Source organism: Cinclus cinclus, chromosome 2, assembly GCF_963662255.1.
Source record: "Cinclus cinclus chromosome 2, bCinCin1.1, whole genome shotgun sequence".
Taxonomy (NCBI): Eukaryota; Metazoa; Chordata; class Aves; order Passeriformes; family Cinclidae; genus Cinclus; species Cinclus cinclus.
The window spans coordinates 30,926,664-30,947,027 of record NC_085047.1 but is presented as its reverse complement, the minus strand read 5'-3'; the positions used below and the strand labels follow the sequence as shown (position 1 = coordinate 30,947,027).

The 20,364-nt window shown below is 41.3% G+C and overlaps 1 protein-coding gene across 1 annotated transcript in view; it reads left to right on the top strand.

Moving 5' to 3' along the window:
• The first annotated feature begins 4,528 nt into the window (after positions 1 to 4,528).
• Positions 4,529 to 20,364, top strand: part of LOC134058294 (ephrin type-B receptor 5) — a 47,022-nt gene continuing 31,186 nt past the window's right edge. The window contains exons 1-3 of the mRNA XM_062515552.1: positions 4,529 to 4,622; positions 14,921 to 14,985; positions 17,415 to 18,111. Of these exons, the coding sequence (XP_062371536.1) occupies positions 4,529 to 4,622; positions 14,921 to 14,985; positions 17,415 to 18,111 (856 nt within the window). The remainder of the gene's footprint in view (positions 4,623 to 14,920; positions 14,986 to 17,414; positions 18,112 to 20,364) is intronic.

Genomic DNA, 20,364 nt, shown 5'->3' with positions numbered 1-20,364 from the left:
CTCAAAGAAACAGCTTTATTCAGGCCCTCATCTTTTCTCCAGAAAGCTTGTGCACTACCTGAACATTCCTAGCTTTCTCCTTAATCCTAAATGCATGCCTGAATTCCTCCCTTGGAAGCCAGACAGATGCATGGTTCAGATGAGTGTTTAATGCTATTTGATGTTGGGTTCTGCAGGTGGTATCTGTCAGAGGGAAATGGGGTCACTGTACATTACTTTACATTGCAAAAAGGTTGAGAAGAGGAGGGATTTTGTTCAAAGCTTAGGTCCAGAAGAACCTGTGGTCAGCACAGAATTAACACAGTTTATCAACCCCAGAAGAATAAAAAAGCAGTCCATTCTAAGGAGACCCCTCTTAGGTTTGTCATATGTATGACCACCTCCATCAAGACTCCAGACCTATACCACTGGGGTACTCTAAAATAAGTGACTGCACAAACCTTGGATCAAACTTGCTTCCTTGCTAACAAAAACACATGCAATGATGGAAGGGAATTCTCAATTAAATGCTGACCTGTTTAGCAGCACTGGTGCCCTATGGCTTTTCATTGTTCGTCGCTGACAGTGCTTGAACTCTGAGAGAATCTTTTATTTGCATAAAGAAGCTGCTGCAGAGGTACTGGCTGCATGAAATGCTTTGCCACAGCTTGGGTACAGCACAGGCAGACAGCAGCCCTCTTTGTGACAGATATCTCACAATCACAGAACTGTACTACTGTCAGTTGTTTTAGCACATGTGGGAGCACTATCACTATCTCTTCTGTAGCACTGAGCATCATTGCCTGGAGATGGTACTGAAGTGTTCCCACTTCAAGATTGAGTTCAGAAAAAGTGAGAAATTACAGCACTGGCCCTGTCTGGTGAGAATAAACAGGACTTAAACAGTGACAGTCAAGCCAGGCATGCTGTTTCACATTCAAGGCTTTCCAGCTGAAATGGCTTGTGTTTTCAGTCTTGGGTAGAAGAAGCTTTGAGGTGCTTCGCAAGAGCTGACTCTCTTCTGTTGAGATAGAAAACATAAGAGAGCAAAGGAGATTCTGACTACATATAAGGAAGAAAAAAAATTGCAGTAAAAAGAATTTTTAAAAATTATCCAGGTCAACACAGCTACAGAAGCCCAAAATTGTGTAAGAATCTCCTTCCTTGTTGATGTTCAAAACTCACCTTGACAAACTTCCCAAAAAACTCTTCTCCCTTGCTGGTTGTCCTGCTAAGAAACCAGGATTCTTGAAAATAGTGGTGGTAATTGTGTTTATCTCTCTAACTGGGATTTCACACTTAAATTTTGGTAATCTGGATACTACAGTGATGGTGGCAAAGTAAACAGGCCTGATAGCTTTGGTGAATAATGTAAGGAGACAACCCAGGAACTTCCATCTCCCATCTCTTGGAGCTTGGTATTACTGTAAAAGTAAATGTGACTGGTCTTTTCTGACTGCTTGGGATCTTCACAGTTTTATAGGGTTGAATCATTAAAAGACATTTTGGTCCTCAGAAACTATCACTTCTCAGGTGCTTTAAAATTTTCAGGAGAACATTCCACTTGCTAAGGAAATACATGCCTAAAAATAGGTTAGTCTAAGAGAATTGACAGCTGGTGCATGAGTGGCAAGTTCATGTACTTGGAGAAGAGAGAGATTCAGAAGGGGTATTTAAGGAAGGTTATCAAAGAATCCTGTGCACAGATGTATTGCTTTGCAGTTGGATTTGGAGGAGAGTGGGGAATAGGGGATTCCATAGCAATGAGAAGTAATCTTGCTGAAAGCAGTTTTGGAAGAAGTAACTAGCTGAGAAGGCCATGGAAAGGTGCTTGTGTGGACAAGAGAAGAGGGTGGTTTGAAAGTTGGGATGGTTTGAGGTTTCTGTTTACGTAGTTTGGTGTAGGGTAGAAGTAGTAGGAGAACTGAAGAATGAAAGATGAGCGTCTTTGGGTGTAGTCAGATTCTGTACACATCAAGTGCTAGGAGGAAGGGCAGGGCAGTGGTTAGCAATTTAGGGGCTTGGTACTCTTTAATTCACAGAGGCTAGTGCTTCCCTCCTACTCTCCCTTAAATGCTTCCATAATATTCTCTCTGTCCTTCATTGTGGAGTAAGCATTTTTGATTGAGGTGTGGAAGAGGCAGAATAAAAATTAAAAAAAAAAAAATTACCTTTTTTATCTACTAAATCACAACCAGCATTTTGATTTAGCTACGGTTTATTTCACGGAAAATCATTGCCAGTCTAATCCAGGCAAAGGCTGTATGATTCCTCTTGAAGAGTAGTGTTACTTTGGTGGGATATAGAGTCAACCAGGATAAGGCAAACAGATGTTGTAAGAGAGGTGCAGGTGAGGAGGGCAGCAGAAGAACAGTTGGTTTCCTTGGAGCCAGAAATTGTTTTGTATCTGGTTTTGTGCATGAGGGTTTTTTTAGCTATATCTGTATTGTGGTAATTTCAATGCTTTGGCCTGAGATCCAGCAGCCAAAGTATATTTGGGTTCTGTTATCTGCTCTGTGACTCAGAAGTTGTGTGACATGAGAAAATCTGAATTGTGAGCAATTTTCGAGCTTTCTGCAGATAAATGACATCACATTGACTGAAATTAAAGTATTCTTCAGTTTGTTTGACCTCTCTTTCTGCATTTGTTTGCCTTCATTATGAATGCTTGAAAGTCCCCATCTCTTAGGATTTTACTGGCCTAATAAAAACTTTTAGATATTATAAAATTATAGATTGGCAGTACGAATGGTGAGTATTTATGTCTCCATGTAGAAGTGTTGTGCAGGCTTGATTTTGGTGTACCCAGTTTTAGTTTTGGTGGCTCAGACAGCAGTCTTCACTCCTGTTCCAGAAGAACACTGCCATGTGCTTTGGTAGTTCTTTCTGTAAAGAACTTTTTGATCTTTCACCCTGAAATTTTCTCCTTTTTGCAGTTGCATTCAGTGGTGTTTTTATTCTGTGACATGTTGTGTTGTATACATGCTTCATAAACTAATAAGCAGTACCTGTATTATATCCATCCTCACATTTAATCTTAATTTTTTCCTCTGTCATACTTAACAGTCTTTATTTTTCTCTTTCCTTGGTAGTCATGAATCAAAATTTTTGCCTTCTTCTGAGATCCCTTTAGTTTCCTTACATTTAAAGATGCCCAATGTGTCTTTGGTTCATCTGTCTTGGGTGCTCTAGGTTCTCAATGGGAGCAGCAGAAGAGAGAACTGGTCCATCCTATCCAGAATTTCTCTCCCTCTCCAGTAAAGCAAATCTAATTGCACACCACTGCCGTTTCGCATACTCCCCAGGCTGCTTTTTCTCTGCTATGCCCAACTTGCTCAAATCCCCTATTGCAAGGTTTTCAGATAATTGCACTGAGGCTGCCCCTTTTAATTACAACTCTTCCCTCTCCTCTTTCAGCCAAGTTATTGAGCCATTTCTGTATATTGCCTGAGATATTTTTCTTTCTCCTTAGCTACGCTTCACTGTCTCACTGAAGACATTGGAGCATTTTCAATGCTCTGCTCAAAGAGCACCTGAAGAAACAAAACGTACTGGCTTTTTGCATGCAACCTACATATTACTGTGATATCTCTCTGGTGGAATGAGAATTGGACAGATGGAGCTAGAATTACCTTGCTTAGCAAGATTGTTATGCTGTATTGATCTAATGCAATGCTGGATTAGGCTACATGCTGCTCCCTTTCTCTAAGTTAAGCTTTTATGTCAGGTTCTTAATGGTGGTGGTAGAGTTTTGTTTGGATTTTTTCCCACTTAAGATAATAAACTTAGACTTGTGTGCTTTTTCTGGCTGTAATGCAGGCTCCCTATTTGACCTTAAATATCACAACGTTTACTTCCTCACGTATGACATATCAATAGGAAAAATACTGTCCAACTTAGTAGTGTTGTGCAGTCGCATGCTTAAAGGGACAAATGCCTGCATCTGAAATGCAGTTACAAGTGTGTCAGCTGTGCAGATTTGTGTTGGCAAAAACTCCCCTGTCATGGCTACTGCCCTGCAAAGTCCTTAAAAGGCAAAGTGTAAATTGCAGGAGACAGAATTTGAAAAGCGTACAGGGAAATGGAATGGACACCTTCCAAGAAACATTGCCAAAGATGCAGAAAGGATCGGGACTTAAGTAATAGTACAGCCCATACTGTGGTAGAGATTAATGTTGATTTGGGAACCACACTGTCACTGATGCCATGAAAAGTCTCAAAATCTGTGTGTACTGGCAGTGCACAAAACACCTGTTACTGACTGAAGTCTTGAGGGGTGGGTGTATCGTAAATATGGGGCCTGTGCTACTCCTTTTCACCCTTATCTTGGAAGTAGTAAATGATGGAATGGGTGTATAAAAACTGCCACTTTTGTGTTGGAGTGACCTGATTTCTGTTTCTACCTTCTGCTTTTTCTTAAACAGTATTTCTCTCTGAGGACCTCTGTACTTTAATTTGGGAAGATATTAAAATACTCCAGGAAATCTCAGGCCATTTAAAGGGAGTGGTGTGTCCTTGTTGAAGATGGTGATATTTACAGAGAATCTTCATGGATTCTAATGCTGGCATCAGTGCAAGAAGAGTGTCGGGAATGGGTCGGCTCTGGATGGTCTTCTTCTTTCATCTAGTCACCTCATTAGAAGGTAAGAACAGATGTTTTGCAACAACTTGAAACAGTTTTCTGTGGAGGTTGAAAAAAAAAAAAAGAGTGTGCTTTCCAGTATGCTTATATCCTAGTCCAGATGAGCATCGAGCACATGTCTTTCTGTTTGATGGTTGATCGCTATCTCTTGGGATTTAAAAGTTATTAGTATTGTTTCTGGTGGGAGAGGCAAACCCTCTTATGAGGGATCATTAGTGAACATTACTATTAACTATCTCAGAAGTGACTCCTCCAAGAATATATTTTTTTCTCCAGGAATAAGCTCCTTGTTTATACTTGGAGTGTATTTGATTCTTGTGTTCCTGTTCTTGCACCATGTTTGCTTTGTGAAACGATCTCTGGACCTTCATACTGTTCAAGAAGACAGCACCCAGTGGGCTGAAATCAGGAGTTTTTGTCTTACCTCTGAAAAACTTGCCTCAAATAATATATATGGAGAGAATATTTTGCATTAACAAGAAGAGGCAGTTCACATTCAGCCAGCAGAGAGAGAAGGGAGAAAGCACTGGAGGCAGGGTAAGGAAAAGGTAGGCAGGGGAAAAGAGGTGCCAAGAAAATGGTAGAAGAAAGAATAGATGATAGAAAGGAGGGCGATGTGAACAGGAGATAAGATGAGAGCAATGGAAAAGAGTTAGAGAAGGGCAGAGGTACTGTAAACAGTCCCCTTGTTTGTTCCAAGAATATCCTTGCAGCTACATGTGCTCAGTGAGCTGTGCTGCTTTGTGATGAATGTTCATCTCTTGCATTTCTGAGAGCCGTGAAAGAGGAGAGGAGGGAGAGATGGAATCAAAGGCAAGCAAGGAAAGACCTAGAGGAAAGGAAGGGAGAATAGTGTGAGATCTAATGAAAAGAGGAAAGCTTGTTAAAGCATCCCTTCTCTTAATAGGAGGGGAATGCAACGTGTGTGGGAAGTTCTGAGACTAAATAATTGATGTAAGGTTATAATACAAATTCATAAATCTCTCAAATTCTCTGAATTACTGATTTTAAATGGTATTACAAATTACTGTGTAATTCCTTGTGTTACTGGTAGAGAAAAAGGGGGAAAATGTAGATTATCTCTTCAGATTTGAAGTAACTGTGATGCCTGTACAAATGAACATTTTTTAAATTCAGTACTCACTCCTGAAAGATTGTAGAGAGAAAAGAGTTTTGAAAGTACTGTGTGATACAGCTTCACAGATCACACAGTTGCCCTGCCGAGATTAAAATAGGACAGTAAAATTCTGCCTATGGAGAGGAAGCAGTAAAGGTGTCCATAAGCCAAACTTTAACTCTCAATTCAGGGTCAGGGGAGTCAGCATCTTCATTGTGACTGTACTGCATGGTCCTAAGTTTGCACTCCAAAGCTGATTTGCATCTCAGAGGTAAGTATTTTTGTTGTGGTCAAAAGTCAAAGAAAAATTATATGGTAAGGGAGGAAAGTCTGATGATAGCTATGTAGAAAGCTTTACGTTAGTGCAGAGTTGTCCATAAGGAAGAAAAAAGGCCCATGGCTTGTTTGTTGACTCATTATTATATATAGCAGAAACTTGAAATTCAGGTTTCATATTTAAGTTGAAAAATATAGGGAATATCCAGTTTGGTCTTTAGTTTTTGTAGAACTTCTTAGAAGTTTTAGATGGTGTTTAGAATACATTTCACCTCCAGCGAAAGAGAATTGACTGAGTGGGAAAGTCAATCAATCAATTCTTCCTAGTGTTTCTCAGACATTTGGGTTAGATTTAAAGTCTGGATGTAATCAGATTTTGTCTCAAACTAAATGTTGTTCAAAGTTTGAGATTTTCTAAACCGTGGTGTTAATCATTATGAAAAGAGGGAGAAGCTGTAGAGAGGAGGAGAAGTAGTCAAAATATTCAGACCATCTTTATATGCATTATGAAGAGAGCAAATACTTCTTAGGCAGAATGCCTCTCAGATAGAAAGAAGGCAGCATGCTTTTACAGGACCTAATGGGACTTTAAACTCCCTCATGACTCAGAAGTAAAGAAGTTCTTGTAAGCAGTTGAAATTACTTTGTTGGTACTGGGTTTAATGCATAAAAAGGAGACATTAGGCTGAATTTATTCAATACAGCTCTAGTATTTGGGCACACTGATTTCACTAGGCATGAGCATGTCTGTGCAAAGTTTTCCAGACATGATTTTTACACCAAAAAAAGTGTGAATGGAAACCTGAGGGAAGATTGCTTTGCAAACAGAACACATTTATGTACTTGTTATTTTAGTTTTCTAGAAGAAAACACAATTGCACAAAAGTTTCCACCAAGATCACATTTCTCATTGTTTATGGCTTTGCAAGAGTTTTTGAGGATTTAGTTTTGAAAGCATTACTTTTGAGCTACATGCTTGGTGAAGTAATGGATTTTTCCTTTTTCTCAAAGCTACATAAAGAAATACAGTAATTTTATATCTTTCAAAGTCTATACATGTATGTAATTACAGTTTATCACTGAATATTTAAGTTACCATTTTAGGTTAACATCTCTGATATTAAAAGTTTGTGAAGCATAGAATTTAAGAATGCTTGATGGGCTGCAGTCAAGTCAGGTGAGAGCAAGTGATAACTTGTTAATGAAATAGCCCTTGCTAGGGCACTGAGATCAATTTTATGTGGAGTGTTGGTTTTTGCTTTGATGGAGTTATAAATGTCTACATCTGTAAACACAAGCAGAGTTCATTTTGCAGAACTCATTAAATATGGTCCAAAAGAATGATATGTTCTGTATGTAAGTGACTGCATTTATTTTATAACAAGCTCTGAAGCCTGCAGAATAGCTGGACAATCTTTATAAGTATCTTCCTGAAATTCTGCATATAGAGAATAATTTTTCTGCTTTGATAAAACCTCTTTGCATTAAGAGTGTCTCTCTGGCAAAAAGGAATATGGAAGAAAAAAGGTAGTGAGGTCAGATACTCTTATTTGATTTTTCCCCTCTTTTTTCTACTAACTGGTTGTTGTCTTGGGCTGTTGAAAGTAATGTATTGATTACTCAAATTGGCTTGTCTTTGAAGTGGAGGGAAATATACCTTCCTCAGAGGAAATCTTATGAGTGAAAAATACCACTACCTTTTGATTTATTACATGCAGTTTAGTATATACAAAGAAAGGCTTAAATTAGTGTCATTTTAATTCAGGGGAAAAAAAAAAGTTAACTTTTTAGTTTGGTTGCTTGTGTTTCACATGAGTTATTAAAATCCTAACAAACATTTTCTTAACAGTTCTTTCCTGACACTCTCTTGCATGCCAGAAACTTTGCCACATGCTTGGTAAGCCCAGGGCAGATGAATATCCTGTTGTGGACATGCAGAAGGTGAATGAGACTGGGCTGGATGCATATTTGTAAAGGGGGAGTAGACAAGGGGCTATCCTTTTGGTCAGTTTCAGCAGCTCCATTTGATTCATTTTCTTCCATAATAGATTCTTGTGTAGTTCCTGTGCTAGGGACATCCCTGATCCCAGGTTTGTACCATGGCCTGTGTTGAATCTGTTCCCAAACTGCTGCTTGGAGGCCATTAGGACAGGAGAGACCATTCATGCTGCAGCTAACACTGTTTATATTCAGAGATAATTAAAGCTTCAAAGAAAATGAATGGCATTCTTGTAGTGTAGGGTCTCTGGGACTTTCAGGGTATGCTTCGGTAAAACTTTGGAAGACATTAGCTCACTTTTTAGTGTCTATGAAAAAAAGGCAAGCAGGAAAACTTAGACAAGCAATAAAAGTCACTCACACTGTGCTGTCATCGAAAGTAGCTGGTTTAATGGCAGTGGCAGTTGCACCCAAGTTCTAGACTTAATGGTGTGTGTTTGGAGAATGAACTTCTTAAGCTGTAGAAGAGTAGGTATTATATTGTATCACTAGGAAAGTTGTAGATAGTAATTTAACTGGATTTCATATGCAAAGTTGGAACTTTTAAAATTTTAATTTCTTGATGTCTGCATTTTCTGACATCAGTAGTAGTGCAACATGCTAATCCTGACAGTTTCCTTAGAGCTTTAACAAAAGAAAGGGGCTGGGAAAGAGAAAAATACACAATCATTCATAAAGCTTAAAAACTGTGTTACCTTGCAAAAAGCTGTGTATTTCCATATCCTACACTATTTGGCTGTCATTTCTCTCTTTCACAGATGGTACATAACTCCTGGTTGGAGTGTGAGAATTCCTCCTTGCAGATGACAACTTTGATGTACTGATAGTGTCAGCATTTTGCTCTGACATACCAAGCAGTTAAATTACATTATACTTCATGAAACTTAATAAACACATATCCCATTGATTCCAAATAGCTTTTCTAAAATTAATTGCATTTCAGAAGTAGCATTGCAGGAATAATACAGGATCATTCATTGCAGGATTGACAGTATAGCTTTATACAAAAAAAAATTCAAACTCATTTGTCTCATATAGATTAGATTTGTCTCATATGATTCTCTTATATTAGGAGGCATATTCTATAAGTCTGTAGCTTGTTTTTTCGTGTTAAGTCATAGCCAAATTTTAAGACATTTTCTTTTAAAAAATAACAGGAACATTTGTGTTGGATAGTTATGAACAAGTAGGATTTTTTGGCTATTTTTGTTTGGTTTTTTACTTGTTTCATCAACTCATTTTTGAAAAACAGAACACGTATTACAGTTGCATATGTCATTAGTTATTGATATATTATTTATTTTACCACAATTGCTGTTTTGTTTTGGAAGAAGTTCTGGTATGTTTAAGGCTTCTGAAAGGTTTCACTGTATTTTGTCTCCAGGTTATATAGACCATGCATAAATGTATTTGTTTATATGAGTGATAGAAGGTTCCTGATAAAAGGCCCTCTGCTCATGCTCAAAGGAGCACAGAGGAACAGTGAAAGGCAGGGGAACCCAACAGAGAAATAAATGCCCTGACCCAGCTTCTCCCAGAGCTATCACAGGAGTGTGATCAGTCCATGGGATGGGAATGGAACCCATGAAGTTAAATGGAAGTGCTCTCTGGAAGGCCTTTTAGATTGAAGGAGATTATTGCCAGGGGAGGGGGGGGGGGGCATGGGATTTATTATAGGATGTAGGGAAGATAATCTGCCAAATGTGCTGCTGGTTCTTAGGGGAGTAACCATAGGTGTGGAAAGGGAGTATTAAGTGTGAGAAAGTAGAGAGATAAGGGGCCAGTCACATACAGCAGCTGCAGGTCAGTATGGCTGTCAGGCATCTGATCACCACAGTCTATCTCATCTTCTTAGTAAATTCCATTTTTCACCAGTTACCTGCGTGAGGGGGCTTTGTTTCATGTATGTGTGTGTGTGTGTGTGTGTGTATGCACCTTTATATACCAGCAGCTGGAGTTGAACCACAGGTCAGAGAGGCCCATGAGTCAGTGCTACCAGCAGCTGCAGATCATGGAATGGATGAAAATCAAGCGCTGGGAACTCAAGGTGGACCACAGGTCATAGGATCTGTGCATCTGTGATGCAAGCAGCTGAAGTGAGTGAGCTTGTATTAGTGAGTCTGTGATCTCTATATCAAGCCAGGCTAGCTTGATGGTGGAGTTAGTGGATTGGGAAGCCAGGGATAGAGCTGAGTCTGGAGGAGGAATGAGACCCCAGTTTGAATATGTGTGTCTCTATGAGTGAGACAAATGGAGGGGTTTATCTAGTGAGGGAAGGCCAACTATTCTGGTAGGCATAAATTCTGGGGGTTCTTTGAGTGTACTGTCTATGTGCTGCGTATCTCAGTGCAGCCAGAGAAACGATCATCCCAAGGCCAACTCCTGGGTAGGCTAAATATCAAAGACCACTTCATGGAGAGATCCACAGAATAGCAACCCAGGAGAGCAAACACCCAGGGCTAGCTACTGGGTAGGCTGCACCCTTAAAGGCAGTTAGTACAGGGTCCATAGCATAGTAGAGGATACATAGCCTCTGTGTGTGTGTGAAGGGATGCATCAGTGAGTGAGGCTGTCTGACCGCTCACACCAGGAGTGGGCTGAGAGCTTCAGGTGCCAGCAGATGGAGAGACCATGGAGCCAGAGGTCAGGAGGCTAAACCTTTAAGGACAGTTATTGCAGAGATCTGCATTGTATATAAATGCATACGTATTTCCCACAAACAGACCTTAATCCTGACCAGCCAGAAAGGGGAGCAGGATGAGGTCGTTGGTGGTGCTGTTTCTGTTTGCATGCCTGGTGAGTGCTTCTGTCCGTGCTGATCTTTGTGGCTTGCCATTCATAGATGTGCAGTGCCTGCATGTGTCTGTGTGTGTCCCTGTTGGGAAATACCCACTTAACCCTGCTATTGGTTGTACCTGGGGCCATGGAGCTGCAGCAGCCTGGCTTGTGTGAGGCTACTGGATTTGACAACTCCTAACACTTTTTTTTGCACAAGCCAAGGGAATGGTTTCTCTTCCTGGCCTTCTTAGAGAGTATTCACACTCTTCTTACTTGTTCAAGGCATGATCATAGAAGGCAGAGTAAACTCAGAAATGTTTCAGTTCTTTTCAAGTCTGTTAAGTGAGCAAGTTTTGCTGCTTAGGGCATTCAGCTGCATAGCAAAGCAAACTCTCTAAATGTTACCTTTAACTATAGTGCCCGTTGCCTTCTACCAGTGTACATTTGGATATATTCAGAATTCAGCTGGACAAGGTTTGGAACAACCTACTGTAATTTAGCCTGGCCTTAAGTGGGGTGTTGATCAAGATGACCTCTGTACCTCCCTTCCAGCTTGCTTCATTCTGTGATTCTACAGTTTTAGTACCAGATTTTCATCACACATTTAAAGGGGTTTTTTATCTCTCTTCTCGGGATTGACTCTCTTGTCCGTGGCTGCAGTTTGCAAGGCTTTTGTTGTATAATTCCCTCTTGCACCACTGCACTGTTAAGACACTGAGGGCAAATGTTCTTCAATCCAGAAAGCTGTTGGGCCATCTCTGCCTCCATGAAGGTTGTCTAAGGGTCAATCATCCTTGGGTGAATTGTCATCCTCTTGCATCAGGGGATCATTTTCTCTGTAACACAAACGCTTAATAGTCTTGCTTGGAAGTAAGTACAGGCACACCTAATTCTGAAAATTACTAACGTGCCTATTCTGAACTGCCTGATCTCTAATAGCAGCTTCCAGCCTCTGCCCAGTTTTTCTGGATGTTGACATTATAGCATAATGTAGCCCAAGAGATTGGTTTGTGATGTAAATATAGAATAGTACTAGCTGAAGTATTTGGGGTTTTTATTTCACTCTTTCTGACCTGCAAGAACTGAGGATACTCAAACGAGAATTTAATTTTTGCAGAGAGCAATGAACCCATTTAACTCTACTATAAAAAGTGATTTTTTTTTTCTTTTTAGTTTAGGGAAGAGAAATACTGGAGAATCTCTCATAAGTTATTTTTATCTTCCTTGAACTAAAATAACAGTTGCAATATGAAAGTGGAATATTATTCTTTAAAACTGAGATTGAACCAGGAGTGAAAGGAGAATTGTAGAATTGTCAAAAAGTCATGTATTTGAAAGTCTCTAGATTGCTCAGATATCTTGGCTATTCCTCATTTTTAATGCAGAGTGGATTATTGCTTCAATGATACCCTGAGATACCTCAATCAATGTTGCCTCTAGCAGCATCATGGGCTGGACTGAGTCTGGGTCCAACCTTATCTTGCAAGACCCTTGATTTTGAGCAATGTTGAAAGGATGTAAGCCATTTTCTTCCAGGGTGGTAAATTCAGCTGAACAGATCATTTCTATGTGCACTGAAGAGCAGCAGAATACTGGTCTGGCCCAGCACAGTGAGGATGTGGAATGCTACATCAGTCATCAGTGCTAATAAAGTGTCATAGTAAAGGTTTATACCTGTACACATGGAGTCATTCATGCTGTTAAATTATGAGCACAGACATGGGTTTGTTTGGCCCATGCCAAATAATCTTATCACAAACAGGGCCGACACATAGGTCAGAGGTTAGGGTGTTCTGAGGACCATTCCTGGGAGGTGGTTTGGAGGCAGCCATGCACTTCTGTGAGGTTGGAGTTTTTAGCCATGGGAACATGAACCATGGTGTTCCTGTTGTCCTCAGAGCTAGAGAGCAGTTTAACAGCTTGTTAGATTTATAAGTGTGCATGCATCTAGTGTGACAGGAGATGTGATTCAAGGTGTATAGCCAGTAGGAGAGGGAGGAAGAAGAAAAATAGTGAGGGACTTTTGGTTGTCGGTTGCAAAACAAGATTTATGCACACAAAATTCTTGTGTACTTTTCTTATTTTTCTAGTGGTTTCTGACTTAAAGTATTCACTGTGAAAGGGACAGTTCTGTCTGCTTCAGGCTGTCTATTTCTGTTTGCTAGTAAAATACTCACATACTTGGTAAATATTACCTTGATCACTGGTGAGAAGTTGTCTGGAGAATGTGTTTGACATGACAGAGCACAGGCTGCTGAGCAGGTCTTCTCTATTTTCTTTCTTCTTCATTCCTTTCTAACTTTCTGCATGGCTTTCCATGCCCTGATTAACTTTTCTCTGTTTTACTTTCTTCTCAAGTTTCCATGAGGTAGAAGCATTGTCCTTTGGTAAACAGAAGACTCGGGTCTGATTAGAAAAAAAAGTTCTTTCTGTGTTGAAAAATGGCCTTGTATATTATTTCAGCATATCAAGGCCATATCTGGGATCCCAATGGCAAAGTAATGACATGACACAGTGCAATCCCTGTGCCAGACTGTGCAATTGAGAAGGTAATGGGCATGGGGGAATGCCAGATCCTCTGCTGCCAGCTCAGCCTGGGGAATATTGTGCCTCGGGGAGGCATAGGCCTTTTGCAGATGTTCTGCTGCTCAGAGGGGCTGTCTGAGCTGAGCCATCCTTGAGAACTGAACAGCTCAGCATTTCCTGAGATCTGTTCCATAATTTTGGTGGGGCTGTACTTTAGCTGTAACCAGTAGTTCTTTCCAGTTTTGGCAAGCTAGCCCAGGTATTTTGCACTGTGTTTTGAATCAAGAAACTGCATCCTCAGGGAAGTCTAAAAAGTATAAAATGTCCTGTAGGAATATAGGGACTATAGTTCAGGGTCATTGGTGAAGGCTGAGGTCTGTATAAACTTGCTCACTTGATCATGTCTGCTTTAGGATGAGCCTAGTCTTTCCATTGATTACTGTGGAGTCATTCCCCAGGTGTATTGGTGGGGATAGTGACATAAGCAATCCATAAACTGGAAATAAAAATCATTGAGGATCTCTCTCCTGCATAAAGCATGGAACAATTATATTATTAAACTTCTGCAAGGTTTAATAATGGATAATGAATCTTACTTGTAAGTAAGCTGGCTGTTGCTGTTAGGTTTTGGGTTGGTTTTTTTAATCTGTTTTTAAGGGTTTTTTAAAAGCAGTAAGAGAGAAATATGAAAATCAAAATAAGCAAATAAAGCTTCCCAGAATTTAAGAAAAGCCAGTTTATTTACACAGTATATATCAACACATATAAATACCTATTCAACTGTGTCATTTTCTTATTCTGTGTCCTATATAGAAGACCACGTTTGCATACCACAGTGGTATTCTCTTCTCTGTTTCCTTGTACCCAAGCAGAGAATTTCGTGTCCAAGGGAAGTCAAGGCTAGCATCCGTCTCCAGTGTAGATTCAATAACAATGGAAATGCAGATTACCTGTGGAAATAAACTAGGCCTATGAAGTTCTGCACATACCCTACTCTTGATCAGTGTAATGCAGCAGATTATTTAATACTGGGATTCCTACACAGGCCTGCAATGTAATGCCCAGCTCCAGAACAAGGTGAATCCATTACAGGATCTGCTGGGTCATAGTTTTAAACTCCCAAAGAAATTTGGCTCCAGATCTGTGAACAAACATCTCTTGGCCTCTTGTCCACATTTATATGTGCAAATAAAATGGGCAGTCATAGCTCTAAGGAGACTGGCCTGCATTCATGTAGCTCATCATGTGTCTCACCTTTTCCTTTCCAAAAAGAGAGTGGCCTCATCTGAACTGCTCATTATGAGAACTCTGTTCAAGCTGTCAGTGTGCTTATACTTTGCCTAGAAAGTCTGGTGAGAATATTGCCAAGCAACTTGAGAATCATGAGTTAGCATGATTATGTTCCTAGTGCCTCTGCCCTTGTGTTGGCCTTTCTTAATTTACTAGTATGGACATAACTTGTCATATTTAATCTCAAAACATGAATTATTTTTGGTGTATGGAAACCCTCAACAAGAAAATATTGTGAGGAACAGGTAAGATTTTAGTCTGATGTGGAATAGCACAAAATATTTTTTTAATTTAATTTTTTAAAATACAAACAGAAATACTTCTGGATACAACTCAAGAGACCTCTGAGATTGGCTGGACAGCACACCCTTCTGATGGGGTAAGTATTTTTCTTGTCCTCTACTGTATCTCTGCTGGGAAGACATTCATGGATCTGATTAAGAAAGGGAAACTGGAAGCATTGAGACTTGGTTTATAGATTTTGTACATATGAACAATTTGAACACAGTGTGTTATGCAAAGCCAGATTGTTAAGAGAGAAGGATGCTGAGTGGGATGCTATTGCCACCTCCTTATCCTTTTCTTTTCACTCTGCTCCAGAGATACTAAAGAGTTCTCCAGACACACCTTGAATAGAATAGAATAGAATAGAATAGAATAGAATAGAATAGAATAGAATAGAATAGAATAGAATAGAATAGAGTTAGAATAGAATAGAATAGAATAGAATAGAATAGAATAGAATAGAATAGAATAGAATAGAATAGAATAGAATAGAATGTTTCAGTTGGAAGGTACCTACAACATTCACCTGGTCAAGCTGCCTAACCACTTAAGGGCCAAACAAAAGTTGAAGCATGTTATAAAGGGCACTTTCAAATGTCTCTTACACACTGACAGGCTTGGGGTATTGACCACGTCTCTAGGAAGCTGCAGAGAGCAAGGGGGTCAACCCTCAGCCTCTCTTTTCTCCAGAAGATCAACCCAGATCCCTCAGCCACTCCTCCCAGGACACACCTTCCAGCCCTTCCACCAGCTTTGTTTCCCTCCTCTGCACACATGCAAAGACTTTCCCACCCCTCTGAAGTGGTGGTGCCCAGAAGTGCTGCCAGCGCTCCGGGTGAGGCTGCCCCAGTGCTGAGCACAGTGGATGGTCCCCCCTGTGCCCGGCTGTGCTGCCGTGTTTGATGCCCCCAGGACACGGTTTGTGCCCTCTGGGCTGCCCGGGCACACCCTGCTGACTCTCACTGAGCTGCTGCCCACCAGCACCCCCAGGGCCCTCCCTGCAGGGACCTCCTCAGACATTCCTCTCCCAATTTGTACCTGTGCCTGCAGTTACTCCATCCCAGGTGCAAGATCTGGCAGTTGTTTTGTGCCATGAATTATTGCCCAATGCTCCCATGGTGTGCAAACATTTCAGTTGTGCTCCTGAGCCCTCCATGCTCCCAGGAGCAGCATACATAATCCCAACTAGCACTGCCATCCTAAGTCTGTGCCTTGCCATCCCTTGGTTTACCTTCAGGTCTCCTGCTGGTATGCCCTTCCTCCATCAATTAGAGATTAAATCCCTCAGTCGGTCCCTCCAGTTTGTGAGCAAAGATACACTTCTTCCATCAGAACATTGGATCCTGTCATGTCCCAGCACACCCTGTGTCTCAGAGATTCTTCAGTGGTTACAAACCCAAGCATTTTGGCAGAGGCACCAGTTCTGAAGCCAGTATTGATGTCTTGGTATCATTTGTTCCTTCCAAAGTGCCTTACTGCTACTGAAAAGATTGAGAAAACCACTACCCATGCTCCTGAATTTTTTTAACATTCTTCCCAGGGCCCTGAAAACTCTCTGGATCAACTTTGCACTTTTTGCTGGGACATTGTAGCCATGTGAAAAAGCAGGTGTGCATAGTAGTCTGAAGGCTCAACTAAGATCTTCCATAATCTGGTGACATAGCTAAGATGGGTCCCAGGGAGGCTGCAAATTTGCCTAAAGAAATTCTGGTCTGCAAATGGGTGATTCTGTTTCACACTGGAGAAAGTAATGGGTCACCATAACTTGCTGTTGTTTCTTCTTGGCAAATGGTCTTAATTCAGATCTTATTGTGAGGAGTTGGTTGGTCAGACCTCCATAAGAATGCTTGAGCAAGTTCCTTCTCTTCTGTCTCACTGTGCATGTCCTCTGTCATATCCAGGGCCTTGTACCTATTCTGTAAAGCTTGTTGAGAGGATAAAGGAGGGTTTTGTCCTACAGCTTTGTACAGGAACCTGCTTCCACCTCTCTTTATCCCTCCATTGTGCATTCCTCCAGGCACAAACCAGATCTGGACCTGCCCCTGTAGTGGCCATGCTGAATGGTTTATGTGCATAGGAGATGTCAGAGCACAACTCCCACTGTGGTAAAACTGGATAGAAGGGACTTCTGCTTTAATGTGTTTTCCAGAGAACAGTGTCTTGTTGCTCTGTCTCATTTGTTTGTGTCTTTTGTTTTGTCTCTGGAGATAAGGGATGGGAAAACAGGAAGGAAGAAAGTGTGACACTCACATTTAAAGATTCTCTATGTCGTGTCACCAAGTTTGCATGATTTATGTTTTCTGTCACAACAGTTCTTACTTCAGAGCTTTGACTGCTCTTCTTTACTGGGTCATACTCTGTCTAGAATACTCTGCTGCACATAGCATCAACAAGTTCAAATCTTGACCCAGACACGGCAAGGAGAAGGGGAAGACAAAGACCTGTCCTGTATTTTTTGGTGCAGTTGAATACTGAATCAATTTTTTTTTACTGTTTCTTTTTAATCCTCTATATCCATTGTAGTGGGATGAGGTAAGTGTCCTGGACGACAAGAAGCGCCTGATCCGAACCTTTCAAGTGTGCAACGTGGCTGAACCAGGTCAGAATAACTGGCTGCGCACTCACTTCATAGAGCGGCGCGGAGCCCACCGAGTGCACGTCCGCCTCCGTTTCTCAGTGAGGGACTGTGCCAGCATGCGCACCGTGGCCTCTTCCTGCAAGGAGACTTTCACACTCTACTACCACCAGTCGGAGGCTGACATAGCCTCTCAGGACATGCCAGAGTGGCGTGAGGGCCCCTGGACCAAAGTGGATACGATTGCAGCTGATGAAAGCTTTTCCCAGGTGGACAGCACTGGGAAGGTGGTCAAGATGAATGTTAAAGTGCGTAGCTTTGGTCCACTCACCAAGCATGGCTTCTACCTGGCCTTCCAGGATTCAGGAGCCTGCATGTCCTTGGTGGCAGTCCAAGTCTTTTTCTACAAGTGCCCAGCTGTGGTGAAAGGATTTGCCTCCTTTCCTGAAACGTTTGCTGGCGGGGAGAGGACCTCGCTGGTGGAGTCCCCAGGGACATGTGTACCCAACGCTGAAGAGACGAGCACGACGGGGTCCTCGAGTGTTCGGCTGCACTGCAATGGGGAAGGGGAGTGGATGGTGGCCATTGGACGATGTACCTGCAAGGCTGGCTACCAGCCTGTGGATGATGAACGAGCCTGCCAAGGTGAGAGAACCTTTTTTCCCCTCCCCCTTAGGCAGCCGTTCTTTCATTGGTTCTCTGTGTCAGCAATATTTGGCCCTAGCCAACATTTCACAGAGCTGGGAGAGTGAATAATTTCTCACAGAGACCACCTTGTAGCAGCCTCTTCTCACACATTTAACTCCTCCGACTGGAGCTGGAGTGACGACCGCTTATGTCTTAGGAGTTCTCTAGTTTGGTATTGCCACGGAAACCACTGCTGCCACTCCTTCCCCCTCCAATTGGAAGCACAAAAGGCAAAGATCATCGGTTAAGATAGGAACTATTTACTGGAAACAGCAAAGAGATAATAAAATGAACAGTAACAGCAACAATATTAACAACAAAAGGTGTAAGGCAGGTGATTTACATGGGAAGTGACAATAAACAAAGCTCTTTCCAAAGTTTTCTCCCAACAGAAAGGAATGTCCTTTTCCTTGGAATGTGGATGCCTTCCCCCCACCCCTGTCAATAAGAGGTGGTGTAGAGTAACATCTGGTCGTGGTTACACCCCCACAGCCACACCCACTCCCAGCTAATGCAAAAAATTGTCCTTGTCCTGGCCAAAACCAGGACACTGCTGCTTGCTGCTAAGAACATGGCTGGAAACTTCATTCAGGCCTTAGTTACAGCTGCCACCAGACACAGCCTCTCAGGGTGCTTATACAGAACTAGCAGGAACTGTCACTAGCCAGATCTGCCATAATTCCACTTCTTTACCAAGAGGCAGGAGCATTAGAAGAAGGATACCACATAGAGGAGAGCTGAGCCTAGAGCTAATACACTTTCTGTCCCAGTTATTTCTGGCCCTTTTGCTAGTGTATGGTAATGAAATAAAAAAGGGGAAACAGCAGCAGCCTGGTCATGGGACACAGAAAGTGTGGCTCTGTGAACCTGTCCTAAATAGAAAAAGCAGTCATAATAGTATCATCATTACCAATAATGTACTCTCTGCCCCAGGGCCAGTGGTATTTCTGTGAAATGTTTGTAGGAGGAAGTAGAGCACAATACTACCACCCAGAAGTGATATTGGGCTAAATTCTGGCCAAGCCTGAACACCCAGTCTGATGTCATGACTGTGTTCCTATCTCAGGCTTAGGACAGTCCATTAGAGCAAACTGTTTATGTTGGTTATATAATTTGTGTATTATGTTGTTCTGGTGCTTCCTTTGTTTCAATACACATCTACTCAGAATCTCTCAGCAGTGTAAAATGTTGCTGCACTACACTTAGTAGGCTAGAAAATAAATGTCATGTGAAACTCAGTTTTGGCTGCAGACACAATTTAAAAGTTGGATTTATTCAAACAAGAGTTCAGCTTGGACTTCAACTTTGGAGATGGAACGTACAAATACTCTGGTTAACACTGAGTGCAAATGCAATGAATGATTAATGGTCGTCAATATGTTGCCTTAAATTCCTGCTTCATGGAGTGATTTGGGTCATGCAAAATAGCTTTATTAAAATACAGGCCATTTTGCTGGAGACTTAAAAGGCAATTAAAATTGGTAAGTGCTTTTCATTTGTTTAAACTTTGAGAATAGTTAAAATATGTGTGCCTTTTATCCTGCTCATTCTGAGAGAAATGTAACTACATTCGTTTAGTGCTGCTCCAGAGACAGTAAGCTCTGATGTAGAGCAGCTCTGTCTGACATTAAACTTGTTGGCTGCATCAGCAGCATAACTAGTTCACAATCTAGGTAAACTGCCAGTCAATAATTTAGTTTCAGATAGTAGTCTTAAGCAGTCAAAAAAAAAAAAAAAAGAAATTTGGCTTGCGAAATAAAAAGAAGGATATTTTAAAAAATCTGTCTTCCATTTTTTGTGTATTCAGTGAAAGCTGATACTTCCTTGCAACCTCATTTTTACTGAAGCTGGAGATAGATGAACAAGGAATAACTGAAATAATGACAGTCTATCAAGCTATAAAAGTTGGTTCCTATCATGTACTTCCTGAGATTCCATGAGCAGCCTAGAGCAGCCAACAACAACCAAATATGAATCGCAATGTGAAAGGGTATTCATTTTTTCTCATGCTGCTTGTAAACTCTGGCTTGATCATCATCCCCATCTCTTCTCCTGCTAACAACATGTTGCTGTCCTGTCTGAATTAAGCCACATTCAGCTCGTGTCCCCTTGCTTGGTGTTTCTCTGCGTGGAGTCCTCTTCAGCCCTTCTCCTCTGTACATGTTCTCCCTTCCTAAGAACAGACATACACCACAGTACAGAGCTGCCAGG